Below are 17,214 nucleotides of genomic sequence, written 5' to 3' on the forward strand. Positions count from 1 at the left end.
CTGTATCTGTATCTACTGGAGTATCAATTTTATCTCCTACTTCTGCTTTTACTTCACTACATATGTTGGATGAGTTTAATACTTTTACTCCATTACATTGTTTGTTTATGTGCTGTATTGTTACTCGTTACAATTATAAAAACGGTACGAGTCATTTCAAACCCACATTATCACCACCAGAGCGATAGATGGCGCTGTCACTGGGTTTGATGAAGCCGCCTCAACATTGAGCAGAACAGGCGATCGAGCTGTGAGCTCCTCTCACTCCGCTGCTGCAGTGAGGACACTAACGCTAGAGCTCTGAAGAGCTCAAGAGCTCAAGAACCACCAGAACAAACTCCATCTTCACCTCCTTCAAATACTCGTTTGTGCTGTAATGGCCTAAGATCTTCTAGTAGCTGTAGTTTAGTTTACAGAGAGTGAAGCTCAGGGTTTGAGCTGCTCTCCTCACTGGTTTTTACAGATGAAACTTTTGTCAATCAATCAATCAATCAATCAAGCTTTATTTATATAGCAACTTTAAGACACATTGATGTGGCAGGTTGAGTCAGTTTTGTTCAGCCTTTCTTTCTTTTAGGTGAGTTTGTTTGGAGAATTAACTAAAGACTCATGTTCATGAACTTCTACATTCTTCTAGAGGACGTCTTCTACAGTCCTGTCCTTCTACTACAAAGGACAATTGCCAAAGGAATTGAATCGGAGTCCTTAAATCAGAGCATTTGAAATAATATAAATGATGATATTTAAACTTTTGACTGCTTTCTGTAATAACTACAGAACACAATACCTGTACATTTACTTTCAGTACTTAAGTAGTACATTTTATAATACTAAACTACTTGCAATACTTAAGTACAAAAAATGTTGAATACTTTAGTACTTAAGTATTCTATTTCTACTCCAGTCTCTTGTGTGATAGAGCACTTGTACTTTTACTCAAGTCTGGGTCTCTAGTACTTTATACATGTCTGAATAAATCAGCCATCTCTACGTTTCAGTGCATTCATTGATTGGAAGGCACTGCCCCCCTAATGATAAATGAATAGAGTGCTGTGCTGATGGCAGCTGGAGTTTCTCACCTTTTAACCATATTATTAGGGCTGCTCTGGCTTGAATCATTTCAATGGAGAAAATTTAAATAGTCTGTATAGGTATATTGGGCATGTCCTCCCCCCAACAAACACAGGCAGTATGTAGTCGTTCCCTCCAAGCCACCATATCTTAGGTATTCAGCTGTATTTCATTGAATGGTTGACTGCCTGGCCTCTGTGATGTAGGCTGTAGGAGCCAGTTAGTGTTTCTTTTGCTGCTAAACCTGACATTGTGCTAGTTGAGTCCTGCAGCACAATAATGCTATGCCAGAATAGTTTGGCGATGTAATGTAGTTAGCTGGCAGAATGAAATTACTTGTGTAATGTGCTGAGAGATGTTTGGTAGACACTATTGTTAGAGTCTCATTGCTGTTCAATTTAGGTAGTATTTACTCAAGATAAGGGGTGAACTCTACCCAAACCAATTGAGTGCAAATTATTGCCTCAGATTTACTGACTTTTTTGCCTCACAGTGCTCTGAATGTATCCCTGAAACCATAACCCTATTTTTACCCTATTTTTAGAGTCTCATTGCTGTTCAATTAAGGTAGTATTTACTCAAAATATGGAGTGAACTCTACCCAAATCATTACCTTAGATTTATTGATTAGATTCTATGTGTTGTTTTTTTAGAGTGTATGGCAAAACAGTGTCTCAGCAGTCTGGCAGCATATTCATAACCCTTTAGTGTCATAATCATCTGTGAGGAAGATTTTAGAGGCAACTGGTTCCATTCGCCATCACTGTGTTTCATACCAGACCGCTCTGAATGTACACCTTTCACCAAACCATTGACTTTGAGTATCCCCTCATCAATACATAGTGCAAACATAGAGACTAAACCATCTGGCTAAAACACACTATTACTTCTTGCAGCGTGTTCTTGTGTGACCCTGTCTCTGTGCATTTCCAAATTGGAGTTATGAGTTGGAAGACGGTTCAGATGGGTTTTTCCTCCTCGTAGGTTGGAAAGCTCTCGGTTTTTCTTGAGCCTTGGCCTTGACTGAACAGCAGAGGAGAAAAACATGCCTGCAGTGCAGGCAGGCAGGCAGGCAGCAGGTCCGGGGCGTCTCAGGAGCCGCTAATTAAGAGCAGATATTTCAGATATTGCCTGAGCGTAAAGGCCTGCTCTGTGTAAGCGGGAGAGAAACCCTGGAGCTCTCGTTTCCTGCATGTGATTTACAGCAGGGCTGTGCGGCCCGCTGGAGCACGGAGGAAAGGGTTTTAAAAATGAAGAACAAGGAAATGGAAACAGGGAAGGGGAACAAACAAAGCTGTAACCAGGCAACAGAGACCAACACCTCACACTGGATATCATTTGTTGTGATTTAGCCCAGGGCGAAAAGAGTGCGGGTGAGAAGAGAGAGAGAGGGTGAGAGAGGAAGAGAAAAAATGGGAAAAGAGAAGAGAAAGAAAGAGAGAGAGGAGAGAGAGAGAATAGGGAGTGAGAGAGCACTTCTTTGTCTTTGCAACGTAACAAGTGAAAGAGCTGAGATGGTGCTTTAAAGAAACGGCGGTGTATCGGGAGTGTGAGCTCACACAGCTGGACACTGAAGCTAATTAACTCCAAGTCAACGGCTGAAGGTGGAATCACTCCATATTTGACACAGAGAGTGCTCGCAGGGTGTGAGCGTGTAACCCTGCCTTTGGTAGAGCGCTATGGACATTCAGGTGCACTTTGGGACCCGGCTAGTGTTCATATGACTTTGCTGACCACTACATCCATCAGGGACCGGGCTACAGAATCACCATTATAAATCTTGCTTGTGTTTATGGCAGTACAGCAGTCCATTCTAAAAGCTGTTGGAAAGCAGCTGTCCATTACATGTAAGTGCTTATTTCCCTGACATTATGGGATATAGCTTAAGCCTTATAGGTCAATAAAAGCTTTTTGAGCTTAAACACGGCTTCTTAAATATCCAGCAAGTTACATGACGGTCTGTAAGCTGATTTGGTAGCTGGTTGATGCCAGACGACAGTGGTGGTGATAGGACAGTACCAGTGACCCTACATGTGTCTTCTGATGTGTAATATAAAAAAGTAAGAAGGAGTAAGAATAAATGAGAAAGGCTGAGAGTGAATGTGTAAAGTCAGAGAACAAAGAGTGTCTGAGACCTAAGACCAAGAGTCGGCAAGACGGAAACTACCTATGTAAGAGACAGAGACCAAGAACTAGTGAGACTAAGTAAAGACTGAAATCAGGAGCAGACTAGCAAGAGTCTGAGAAACTGACTGAGAACTGAGAAAAGACAGAGACCACCTCTGGTCAAAACCAAGTCAATGCTGATATCAAAGAGTGGATGAGACAGAGTCAAGACCTAGACCGTAAGTGGGGACAGTCAAGACCAAGAGCAGAAGAGAAGGTCGAGACAGGGATTGGGCGAGGACCAGGAACAAGAGCGAGCAAGACGGAGTTAATACTGAGACCAAGAGAGGAACAGACTTAATGAAGACTGAGACCAGGAGTGGTCGAAACCCAAGTCAAGGCCAAGACTAGGATTGGATCAGATTGAGTCAAGGATGAAGCAAGAACTGTTTAGGCTGAGTCAAGACTCAAAACCAAGTATGAAAGAGGCCAAGTCAACACCAAGACCAAGTGTGGGTAGACGAGACCAAGAACAGGTGAGACTGAGTCAAGACAGAACCCAAGAACGAGTAAGTCCAAGAACGACACAATTTAAGGCTGACACTAACAAACACAGAAATAACGACCTGTGATCATCTGGTCTTAAATTTCTAAGACCAAGACAGGACAGACCAAGAGCATTCCGTTGAGACTGGATTTGAGTGCTACAACACTATGCATCATTTTTCTTTGGGGGTCCGCTGCAGGGACCCTCAAAAAGAAGTGTTATTGACATCTTAAGCGATATTACATCAGTCTAAAACAGGAGGACAGCAGCTTTACAAGGAGATGTCTTTTTGAAACATGGGGTGGGGGTGGGGGTGCCATTGCCCTTCAAACCTAGACTATGTTTTTCTCAGAGCCCAGAAATGTGTTAAACTCTCCCGCATAGCAATAGCACTTTTACACACCATGTCAAATAAAGAGTCATTTGAGCTTCCGTCATTAGGTTGGAGCTAATTAACTTTGGCATCCAGCAGTGTGACAAACTCTAGAAACACTGCAGTTGTCCCGTTCACGGATTACTTTAATGACCTCTTTTTAGAAGGGTTGATTGTGTTGAAACATGCGCAATATGTCCAAATGTTTGTGGACACCCCTTCCAGTGAGTGCATTCAGCTACTTTAAGTTGCACCTATTGCTGACACAGAAATGCAAACATACACACACACACACACACACACAGCTTGTCTTTAGAGAAGTACTGCCAATAGAATAGGACTCTCTCAAGCAGATAAGCATGAACCTACTGGCACCATGTCTGATGGTGCCATGATGCCAAAGAGAGGTATAAAGCCCCCCAGCATTGAGCTGGAGTGGAGCAGTGGAACTATGTTCCCTGAAATGATGATGCTCTATCCAATAAATGTGGGATGGGCTGGCGATGAGATGAACGCTGAAAAGCAAGCAAGCAAATCTTCACAGCAGTGCTTTAAAATCTAAAATTTTTGAATACCCTAGATTTCAGAAGAAACAGTGACTGAACAGGTGTCCAAGTACTTTTGTCCATATAGTGTATCAGCACACCATTTTAATTTGCATTCTGGTTCACTTGGTGGTAACTTCATCTTCAAATCAACTTCAAAGTCCCTCAGACCCTCCAGACCTTTGGTCCAGTGACCCTCTGGAGATCCCTGAGGACCACTTTGAGAACCACCGGACTAAAGAATTCGCTCAGTCTCAATCCTTGAATTGTTCTTTTTTTCTTTGGCATCCAACAAGACAAAATCAGTATCCATGGCAGGATCATCCTTTGTTGTATTAGCATCTGCAAGGTCAAGTCGGCCTTCAGTGTGTGCTGAGTGGCACAGACGTGTGTGTAATAGCCACAACAACGGCACGGCGGACAAATTGTGCATGACAGCAGATGGGCTTCAGTCTGTAGTCATACATCTACAGTATACAGAGGAGCTGGAAGGTCGATGATTCTCATAAAGTGGGCAGAGACTGCAAGGTAGGGGGTTTGTAATACGGTGGACAGGGAAAGTAAAGCTGACGTTTACACTGTGTAGCTCTGATCCAGTGAGTCTGTTTCTTCATTACAGTCATTACCCTCACCTAAATACCCTCTAATTACCTACAAATCACTGTTAATAAGTCTGGAGCTGTGTTCCAGAGGCGTCCATGCAATTACCAACCTTTCCCCACTGTTCGTGTTTGAGAGGGCGTCCGCCCATTAAGTAGATGGATAGAAGTTATTTCTTGTCCTTAAAATGAGGAAATTCTTCATCTACAAAGACTTCAGTGCTTAAGCACAGAAAACACTCTACAGAAGAATGACTGATGTGAACATCCAGTCCCAGACTACAAACGTTAAGATTGCTCACAGCATTTGGCAGTTCCTCCTAGACTAAACAACATGTTTACAACAGTCCAGAGGCTGTTTAAGAGGTTAACGTATAGTTAGGGCCTACATTGGATTCAACCTCCGGATCTACTTACAACCTCCTTTTTATAGCCTTTCACAGTTCAAATCAAAAGTCTCTCAGAGAATCATGCCAGCCAATGGGATCCAAACATCAATACTGATCATACAGTAGTAGCTATCCTAACTCAACAGTCCAACAGGCCTTTTAAACACATTTAGACATATTTAGTGCAGAGCGAACTAGCTTTCAAACACACCACATCAAGATTGGAGTGTTATGGGACATGAAGGTGCGTTTGTGGTTGAAGGTGCTATATTTAAAACATCCACCCAAACGTCCTCACGTCTGCTCTTACCATTTTGTGGAGAGGAAACTCAGTAATGTAGCCTTGTGTCCACCTTACCGAAGCTTCATTCCTGAGCCCTTTCTCTGGGTAAGGATGTTCTGGTGTTGGTTTCCCCTCCACATGTGGATGGTGGTTTTAAATTTAGCTCTAGCTCTAGCTTTAACCATAGACACAGATGTAGGTTATATGGTGCTCCACAACACAATCTTTTTGTGTGGTGTTCATAACACTGCTGTTGTTCAAGTGAAATTCTCCTCTTCCTCCAATTACTGCAACACCCTCTAACTGAGCATATTAGACACAAATGAAGTATCTTTGGATTATTAGTCTATTTAAACTAGCTGAGGTTTTACTTGAGTAAATAGTGAAGCACTTTTGTAAGTCGCTCTGGATAAGAGCGTCTGCTAAATGCCTTAAATGTAAATGTAAATGTAAATGAAACAAAGCTTTTTTAATTCTTATTTATATTGTATATATAGTGCAAATTATTTATCTACATTTTTGTAACTGAGTGTCTTGCTATCCCTTTCTGCTGTAACACTGAGAATTTCCCCACTGCAGGACTAATAAAGGATTATCTTATCTTATCTTATTTTATCTTAACCCCTCCCCCCATTGTTTATTGGAAAATAAGGTGGATTAAATGGACGCAAATTATTACATTTGTATCACTGTATGATTCAGTGTGTGAGTCCAAACGTGGATACCCAAGTATCCTACTCTTCCAAAAGTGTAACTTACAGATGCAAGTGTATGCATTAGCCTTTAAGAAGCATGTCTTTAACACCATGCTTATAGGTAGGGTGTAAGCTTCCATTGCTTGGGGAAGCACTTCACCCTAGTCCTTGGGCAAGACCACTACTGCTGTATTGCCCTACCTGTGTAACTTGATTCAAATAACAGCCGTCCTGGAAATAAGAGCATCAGTCTAATGCTGGAAATATAATTGAATGGTTGTTTGTGCTAATGCTGACGTCTCACTCTCTCTCTCTCTCTCTCTCTCTCTCTTTCTGTCACTCTCGGCCTCTCTCCTCACTGAGTCTTTATTAATCACTCTTGGACTGGTCAGGAGACGGGGATAATCAGCTTGGCTCTGGTTTGAGGCCGTTGGGACTGGCCTGGAGCGACTCATATTTACTGAACTGCACAGCACAACACGCCACACTGGCCGGACAGCAGCAGGAGAACAGCAAATGTTACAGGCTGGTGTATTTGTTTGATAGTTAGACAGTTTGAAATCAGGTTCAGACAGTGAGGCAGTTCCAAAATCACTGCACTGGTTTCCAGTGAGCTACAGAACAGATTTTAAAAATGTGCAATGTTTACTCACTTCATTAAATTCTTTATTAAAATAAATAAGTACAATTTAGTTTAGCATGATATGGACTCTTTAATCCTTAATCCTGTGAAGTTTAAGGACATTATCCCAATTTTTGCATGTCTTTTTAAACTCACCTTTAAAGACACTTGAAAATAAGATAATACACACGTTTTAAATCAAAATGTTCAGAACAGTCTCGACCCCCCTCACTATAATGAGACCCCATGTGACCTAAAGTACTGTGTGAATAGATACTCTGACCCTAAACCTGAAAAACTGAAGTGAGATTTTAGAAATTCTTCCGATTTCCTGTAAAAACAGACCTTTACTCATGTGGCCGAATTGTTTTGGTGCTTGAAACGGATTTACCAGTCTTAACTTCACAAAAGTAGTGGAATATATACGCAGAAAATAGTATATAAACAGCAGGAGCCAGAAGACGAGAAGGACTCATGAATCCACTAATTGCAGATGATAGGCAGGTGATAGCACTTGAATCCACCAGTTAAAGAGGCAAAAACATAAATCTTGACCCATCTTCACAGCCTCGTAACTTCAGATGGAGGTCACGTACAACCTGCCATTACAGTGCAGTTGAAAGGTCAGGCTCTAAAGAGGAAATGTTTGAACCATATTTCTGTGAAGCATTTTAGCCAAGATGGTAATAGGAACATCAGGAAACACCAAATTTGGTTGTAGACTGAAGCCATATGAGAGTTCCACCGATGACACAAGATGTAAACAAAGCCCTGCAGAGAACGCTTCATTCTAGACATACGTACAGTGTCCGAATTGTTCACAGTGATAGTAAAAAGAACCACCGTATCTTGATAGTTCAGATAATGGAGCATTTACAGTCTTGCCAGTTCTAACATCACTACCCTGGTTTCCAGAGAGCTACAGAATAGATAAGAATGTTTGAACATTGCTTAATGGTTTGAATCCAGAATGCATTTGTGTTAAATGCTATTAGCAAAGTAAATCATTTACAATTGCAATCAAAATGATTGATCCAATGCCTGCAAAGTTACAGTCTTGCTTCAGATGTTTTGGGATTCTGTTCTGTGGACCAATAAAACAAAACTAGATCCATGGTAGATCCATGGATCCTGATATCATGACTGAGGGGAAACAGCTTTTAGCTTCTATGCTAAACACAATAGGAACCAAGTACCAGAAGATCTAAGAGGATTCCCCTATAGAAACACTAAGAAACTACTGTATTAGTCATAATTGTTTAAGTCTAAAAATGCAACCTATTTCTTTACTCATCCACTAGTGGAGCTGTTGAGCAAAAAACACACAATTACAGATGCATGCATGAAGAAGACTTGATAAAACAGCTTGGAGAGCCTGTTGAAGAAGATCCTGCCATTTCGGAAATTAAAAAAATAATGTATCGAAACAAAAAGGGTAAGAGTGATTTTTTCAGTATAGTTAAGGTTAGAATACGGGGACAGAACAAGGGTTAAGGTTAGATTTAGGTGCATATTAAAGTTAGGTTTAGATTTGTTGTAAATTAGGGTAATAAAATTATACATTTTACAGTTAAACGTAAAAATGGGTTGTTTTACGAGACAGCAAAAAATGACCAAAAAGGACTAAAAAATGGCGTTTAAAAAACTAAAACTGCTGGACTTTCAAATATTATTTTTAATTCATTAACCTAACGTAAAGTGCAATTTGGCCCTTGATACGAGGTGCGGTATTTTCTATATATGGATATATATATACACACAGTAAATATAAAGTCATTTTCAAAAACCAACCAAGTTACAATAATAGGAGCCAGAATATCCATATATTTGAATTCCCACATCCATCCCTAACAAATACCACCACTGTAATAAATGCACACCCTTTTCCTCCAGAGGCTTCTGCTGTTATCTGTCAGTCGTACTCTATGGAAATGTTTTCTTTCAGCTAGCATGTGTGAGTGTGTGTTTGTGTGTGTGTGTTTCAGTGTCAGGGTTGTTCTTTTGTTCTCTGCATTTGTGATGCCTTTGAGCCCGGTTCGGTTAAAGCTCCTTGAGCGTCTGGTTTTTGTGCCTGCCGCTCTGGTGTTTGTGTTTGTGTGTGTGAGCAGAGGCTGCAGAACCCGCTGCTGAGTTGGTTTAAGGATCGTTCCTACAGTGTTCTCAGCTCTGCAGAGACCTCAGCGTGGAACTTCAAACTGATACACTAGAGATGGTCTAGTTGTGTGTATATATGATCAATATTCCCATGCCTACCCCTGGTTTCTGTGTTGTTCATCAAGAAACTCGCTCTGCTCCGGTGCCGTACCGAAACAAGGCCTGCCTCAAATGAAGGCCTTATTTCAGATGTATACAGCATCGATGCTCTCTTAGAGGCTCTTACACTTCCCATCTCTTACGTTTTGTATGTCATTCCAGTCCCAGAGGGCCACTTGTGGTGTTTGTGTGCACAGAAACTATATGTCCAAGTGTTTGTGAACACCCCATCTAATGAATGCATTCTGCTACTTTAAGTTGCACCTATGGCTGACACAGATACACAAATGCACACACACACAGCTTGTCTAGTCCCTATAGAGACATACAGCCACTAGAATAGGACTCTCTAGAGCAGATAAACACGAACCTATTGGCACCATGCCTAATTCCAGGCATGGTCTAGAGAGGGGTATAAAGCCCCCCAGCAATGAGCTGTGGAGCAGTGGAGGCACTTTGTTTTCTGGAATGATGGCTGGTGCTACATCCATGGAGACAGTACAGTGGACAGTAGAGACAGTAGAGACAGTTACTCCAACAAAAGCAGGATAAACTATTTTTTAATACACTTGGTTTTGGAAAAAATAATGATTAAGCAGGTGTCCCATTACTTTTGTCCATATATATACATATATATGTTTGAAAAAAATCTGTAAATGCTAGGGCTGTCTATGCTAATTGATTAATATCCCAACACTGCCTGATGACTGATACACTGTTTTACCACAGATTTGGACATGTTTTAAAAATGTATTCATGGTAAGGATACATGCAGGGTGGTGCGAGGCAAAATAGTGCCCAGAAAGAAAGTAATAGTTTAACTGGAACAGCACTGTTACACTGTTGAACTCTGTGTGTTCTCTGCTGGATTTGGATAGTAAATAAAATGGCTATATTTGAGCTGGAATCATCAAGCCTATATTTGACGCCCTAGTTTTTATTATGTGCATTTAAGCCATGAGCTGTTTGAACACACTGGGCTGCTGTTGAGTCTGTAGTGTGTGTGAGTAGAGAGAGAGAGAGAGAGAGAGAGAGAGAGAGAGAGCAAAGTAATTTTCCGTGAAGACCCTACAGGCGTGGTGCTAATTTTAGTGACCTGCTATGTTTGAAGACCGCCGACTTCCTCCTTATTCATTCTTGCTTTCTCACCCATCGCTCTCTCTCTCTTTCTCTCTCCCTCTATCTGCTTCCTCTCTCTCTCTCTCTCTCTCTCTCTCTCTCTCTCGCGCTCTTCTTTTTACCCCCTCCCTCTGCTTTCTATTTCACCTCTCTCTCTCTCTATTTCTTTATCTCTCTCACTCTAATTTCTCTCTCCCTCTCTCTCTCTCTCTTTCTTCTCTCTCCTTTTTATATACCACCCTCTCTCTCTCTCTCTCTCTCTCTCTCTCTCTCCTTTTTATCTTCCACCCTCTCTCTCTCTCTCTCTCTCCCTCTCTCTCCTTTTTATATACCACCCTCTCTCTCTCTCTCTCTCTCTCTCTCTCTCTCTCTCGCTCTCCTTTTTATCTTCCACCCTCTCTCTCTCTCTCTCTCTCTCTCTCTCTCTCTCTCTCTCTTTTTCTCTCTCTCTTCCATTCACTGCTTTCCTGCTTCTTTCAAATTCACAAAGTTTTATTGGCATGAATTGCTAACAATAGTGATAAAATAATAAATAATAACATTAAACAGAATTATACAGACAGAGTGCGTATAGTAATGTGATTCTTATATTTCCAGTGGTTTCATGTGGTGTGAGGCTCTTTCCTCTCAGGCTGTGCCAGCTGTGTACATATTTAGCAAATAGCTGAACACACCATGGACCGTCTCCTAAATACACACACCGCAGATCTTCATCTTTAAAGGCTGGGTCACTGTTCACTCTTTACAGACAAAAACAACAGCTCGTCTTCTTCATAGCAGAACACAGAAGCTTACGTGACGAGCAGCAACACGCTGCCTGTGAAACTGCGGGTGTTAATCGCTTAACGCAGAAAGGCTTGTCACACACCAAGGTGTATTACTCAGTCAGCTTACTCAGTTGGTCTAGGTGCATCCTAGTCTGTCATGTTCATAAAGAACTCCAAACTATGGCTTCCCTCTCTAATGAGGGGATTGATGAGAGCAGGAGCAGACAGGGAGCAGAGAAAAGAACCAGTGGGAATTGATGAGAGCTATGGAGTTCCACTGTGTTAGTAATCACATCCATGGGGCTCCAAGTGGTTTTGGGGTCGTGAGTGGCTGGGGGTCGTAAGTGGCTCTGGGGTCGTGACCGGACTCTCTCCGGGTAGATGGATGGCGCTCTCTCCCCTCATCACTCTCTCTTAAGCGAAGTGGGGCAGAACAGGTGTCTGTTAGCTGGCATTTTTCCTCTGAGCGTATTGGCTGCATGGCAGTGCCACATTGACAGCATAGAGGCGGTGGTTGGTTTCACATGCATCGGAGGAGACAAGTGTTAAGACCTTCCTGTGCTAGTGTTGGGAGCGTTGCTAGTGCTCGAGCTATGAACAGGTAGCTGAAATGGCAGGAGCCAGTTATGTTATTTTTATTGGTTTTAGAAACTCAGAGATGTCTGAGATGTGTGTATATGGAACACTCTGTTTCTGTCTGTCCAGTGCTGCAATGATGACATGCACACTCTTCTCTGGCCTTCCAATGTTTCTTCTGGCGCCCTCTCTCTATCTGCAGGCTGTGGGAGCTGCAGTAGTCAGTACATTACAGAAGTGGGTCTTTCTTTTGGCTTGATAATGTTAGTAGATACTCAGAGTGTCTGGTCTCTGTGTAGTGATCTATCATTTGATGAATGCAGTTTTGTTGATGTTCTCTAATTGCTGTGTTTTGTAGGTGTAGTGTTATGAGTCTGAGTGGAATTGGGAGAGGTGGATGTGGAATTAGAGGTGGATGCGGAATATTAGATTGCTTTTTAGGAGAGAGATAGCGAGAGAGAGAGAGAGAGAGAGAGAGAGAGAGAGAGAGAGAGAGAGGACACTTGCTCAGTTCTGCTCTGCATGCCGGATCCGCAGTGTTATGATGGACTCTTTAGAGAACTGTAGATGAGATTTTTCTATTGGATTTTTGTCCCATAAAGCGTTTCCTTTACAGGTCCCCCCATGTCAGCGCCGTACAGAGGTGTGGGTTTAATTACTGAACTCAGGATTTTTACCCAGATTTGAATCAGTGGATGAATTAGTTCCTCTCTCTGGCCCTCTCTCTCTGTCACTCCCATTTCTTTTCTACCCTCTCTCTCTCATTCACTGCCCTCTCTCTCTCTCTCTCTCTCTCTCTCTTTCTCTCTACTTTTGCTCTCTACTTTTGTCTCTCATTCACTGCTCTCTTTCTCTCTCTCTCTCTCTCTCTTTCTCTCTACTTTTGCTCTCTACTTTTGTCTCTCATTCACTGCTCTCTTTCTCTCTCTCTCTTTCTCTGTCTCGCTTTATCTCTCTCTTGCTCTCACATTTTCTCTCTCTCTCTATCTCTATCTCTTTCTCTCCATTTTCTCTCTCTGCCTTGCTCTCATTGCTTTTTCTACTCCCTCTCTCTGTCATTCACTGCTCTCTCTCTCTCTCTCTCTCTCTCTCTCTCTCTCTCTCTCTCTCTCTCTCTCACTCATTCACTGCTCTCTCTCCCTCTCGCTCATTCACTCATTCACTACTCTCTCTCTCGCTCATTCACTGCTCTCTCTCTCTCTCTCTCTCTCCCTCCCGCTCTCTGAATGTGAAGTGTGTTTTCAGGCTAGTGGAGTGGGAGTGGGGAGGTCAGTGGAGTGGCTGGGCCGAGTAGTGTAGGGAGAAATGAGGCAGTCTGAGGTAGTCTGTGAAGTCTGTAGCCGTGTGTGAGTCGCAGTCAGTGAAGGAGAGGATGGAGGAGGAGGCTCCAGTCAGTTCAGCATGTTTTATATATATATGAGTAAGGGTAGATCTGTGGAGGTCAGTGATTATTTTCCTGATTTGAAGAAGTCTGCTTGCTCAGTGTTAAAGATCGGTTATGGTATCCTCTCGCAGCAGAAGTGGTTTGGCTTAAAAAACATGTAACTGCAATCTGAAAAGCTGAATATGTAAAGTCTGGTTCTAGAGCTTGCTCTGACCGCACCCATGTTTGACCAGAGAGCAGGCAGGGAAGGGCCTTTTTTGTCTGCTCTTCCTATCTTCTTCTATACTGTCTCTTTTCCCCGAATTCATGGAATTCTCTAGGCTGGGATCCGTGAATGTTAATGGGTTTAGAGACAAGCCCTTTTTTACTTATTGGCTTAAGCAGATACAGGCATGTTTCCTACAGGAGACCCATAGCACTGACGAGATGGCAGCTGATTATGGTCTGTGGTGGAAGGGGCATCATTTTCTAGGCCATGGCACAAATCTTAGCTTAGGCGTGGCTGTTTCTTGCCCCTTTCTTGAGAGCTACAGTACTGTCTAAATGTGAAATTGTACCAGGGCACCTGCTTATGATTAGCGCAAGAGTCATACTTTTATAAATGTGTATGACAGGGTAAAGGTCTCTCGCTTCTGGGGAGACGGTTGTGATGGGTGGAGACTGGAATGGGGAAGGACCATACCCCTAATCTGCTGCTGCTCTTAATAGGGCTGTGCCTGATTGACGCCTGGTGAGAGAAGCGTCCTCTAGTCAAACAGTGTACACTGGTGAAGGTTTCTGCAGACTGGGGATTGTCTGCAGCGAGGTTAGAGCTGCTCAGTCCAGTATTTTCCCAACAGCTTTTTCTGGTCATTATTTACGTACTGTGGACTTTTTGTATTCCCATGTTCACAGAGGTTGCAGATGATATTTTAATAGAAAACATTTACAAGACAAAGCTTTTTGTGATCATTTTAAGCTGTTTTGAAGGAAGTGGGTTTTTAAGAAATTTGAGTTTGAAAATATCATGCCATGGTGGGATGTAGGAAAGCCAAAGATTAGGACTTTCTATTAAGACTAAACTGAGAACAGGACACTGTAAGTCTCCAAGACCTCATTATTAATCAAAATGCCTCTGGCCTTCAGACACATTTAGCTACTAAGTTAATAGTGCAAGGTGCTATTTTGCATAAAAAAGCAAAGGGTGCTTTGGTCAGGTTGAGATATTTGTCAGTGAACGAAATGGATGCTCCCACTGCTTTCCTTTCTGACTTTCTGACCGTCTTCAGCCGAACATCAGTCATTCGGGTCACTGCGTAAAACTGACGGCACTGTCACCACAGACCTTGTTGAGCTGCGACGACTGACTTTGGGGTTGAATCCAATCTATTTGCGGCTGAAGGCTTGGTCCGGTCTTGCTTTGAGGTGTTGTCCACAGGCTTTCATCTGCTGGACCAAAGGCAGAGTCAAGCACTCGATGCTGCTTTGACTTTTAAGGAGGTCGTATGTCGGCTCAAATCTGGATGGGCTCCCGGAATCGATGGGCTGCCAGTGGACTTTTTCTAAGGTTTTTAGGGAGTGATTGGAGAGGACCTGTTCAGTGTTTTGCAGGCCAGTACTGATGCAAAAAAATTTATTCTGATGAGTTGTCAACGTGATGTTCGCTCTCTCCTGCCAAAAAAAGAGGGACTTCTGTTTACTCCAAAACTGGAGACCTTTGTTGCTTCTCTCTGCCAATAGGATTAAAGGCCTTCTGGACACATGGACCAATCATAATGTGTGCCTAAAAGGTAGAGCCTGAGTATTTGTTCTGCATTATTAGAAATCTTTATTATTAGAATTTAGTTTTGGGGATGTTTTCTTGTCATGGATCAGACTGCTGTAATGGCTACGGTTTTGCATCTCTCTGTGCAGGAGGGCAGTGCAGCAGCTACTGTATCATGAATGTCATGGATGGATGGATGTGGCCTGCGCTCTCCTCCAGGCTGGCGTTCGCATGGGCTTAGATAGACGTCTGTTTTATCTTTTGTTGGAAACCCTGGACCTAAGAGGCTTGACTTTGTTTGCAGCTTTGCAGGCATGGCAGCTCTTCTCCCTTTTAAAAAGAGATATCTCTGTCTAACAGTGTTTGAGAAACTTCCTACAATGTTCTGGGTTTCTGGTACATTGAGAGTCAGCCTTGTTGAGGCTGGCATTACTAAGATCTGCCATGTGAGGAAAGGCTCGGAGTGGGTGACTGCAGAGCAGCTGGCAGAACTGGCAGACCTGGCTTTCCAGGTGTTAGACCACTTGAGGAGCAACCAGTAAAATCTGTGGAAGACTAGAGTCTTCAACTTTTGGAATCTTCAGTGGCCTTAAACAGCGGTCACTGTACTTTGCTTGCACAATGATATTAAACTTCTGGACTCTAGTGGACTTGCAGGAAACAAAATGGACTTAGATAATGGGATTAGACTCCACTCTGAAATGTAGCTGGTGGTCCCTTTACAAAAGAGAAGGTGAGACCACCGATGGAGGCTTGGGACATGGGATTTTAGCTGCAACTAGACACATGGCATGGCTTGATTCATTAGTTGAGGATGGCTGTCCATGTTTTCTGGCAGTGCTGGTGCTAGTGCTATGTCAAATATGGCATGTAGTTAAGAACTGGGGCATAGTAATAATAGGCTTCCTTGGACCCTAGTTAGTTTAGTTATGGACCTAAGTACCCTGTTTTAAATGAAAGAGAAAGATGTTCTTTTAAAGTTTCTTTTGGGAAAAAGGTGTGGAGAGACTTATCCTATTCTAATTCCGGTGGAATATGCCTTTTATAAGCTTTTGCTGAGAGCTTGGGGGCCACATTTGTGAACCTGATGGACAGGATGGATTTGTGGCGCATGCATAATATAACCTGCTGCAGTGTGCTTTTGATTGTTATGGTTTCGGGTTGAGTTCACCCCTTAAAAAGTTATTACAAACTTCTGTTACATAAGAAAAGCCCCATTAGTTTGTACAGAAGTCCCTGTCATTACTGAGTGATACACCTTAGTGTGTTAAGGACTGGGGGTTGATGGTTTTAGAACTCTTTGATAAAGGTTGATTTGGTAAATAAAGGTAAGCTGAATGTTCTATATGGAGCAGCAAAGCTGGTGATCTGGTGCACAAGATAGACCAGGATTAAGGGATGTGGAGGGACTGACCCTGCAGTAATGGTGAGGAGGACTGGTTAGGATGTAATCAGCCTGAGAATGAAAGGGGCTTTAGTGTGTGCCCACTGCTTCACTGATGTTACGTGTGGACGAAATGGCACTGATGATGACTGTGAAACTGGGATGCTCTTTCTGAGTTTTGGGCTTGCAGTGTAAACATCTGCTGTGAAAAACAAAAAAATAGCAATATTTTTCAGAAGAAGGAGAGGTAGCTTCCTGGACGATCTGTTCTTTTTCTTTAATTAGCACGGAACTTCACCGTGTTTATGGTTGTTTTTTTAACTCCCAAAGTAAAAATGCCCAGGGGATTTAAAGAGGGCCGTCAATTTTTTATTTATGTGAAAAATTCAGCCTGTCAGAGTGGAGACAGGGGGGCTGTTTCAGCAGTGGTGCCGGCAGTAACAGTTTGTAGTCATAATAATTGCTTTCTCATTTTCAGCTTTTATAGCCACCCTTGGGAGATCCTGCGCGAGAGGAACGTAGAGTCTGTTTAGAAGCTGGGCGTTTTTATTCAATTCTTTACTCTTTCTCTCTCTCTCTCTCTCTCGTTCTCTTTCAGTCATTTCTCCTGCCTTTCATCAAAGTACATGTGTCCCGGTGTCCCGGCTGTAATGAGTAACCTGCTGGCCAACATCAACGCCTACTTCGCCCACACCACCACCGCTACCACCAACATCTCTGCCTCAGACAGATTTGCTGCTTCAAACTTCGGGGTCAG

The 17,214-nt window shown here is 42.6% G+C and overlaps 1 protein-coding gene across 2 annotated transcripts in view; it reads left to right on the forward strand.

Moving 5' to 3' along the window:
* LOC140575227 (protein unc-13 homolog C-like) overlaps positions 1 to 17,214 on the forward strand; it is a 237,443-nt gene that overhangs the window by 79,579 nt on the left and 140,650 nt on the right. For both annotated transcript variants that reach the window (XM_072695457.1, XM_072695458.1), the window contains exon 13: positions 17,056 to 17,209. In XM_072695457.1, coding sequence (XP_072551558.1) covers positions 17,056 to 17,209 — 154 coding nt within the window. The remainder of the gene's footprint in view (positions 1 to 17,055; positions 17,210 to 17,214) is intronic.

Source organism: Salminus brasiliensis, chromosome 13, assembly GCF_030463535.1.
Source record: "Salminus brasiliensis chromosome 13, fSalBra1.hap2, whole genome shotgun sequence".
In the NCBI taxonomy this organism is placed as follows: Eukaryota; Metazoa; Chordata; class Actinopteri; order Characiformes; family Bryconidae; genus Salminus; species Salminus brasiliensis.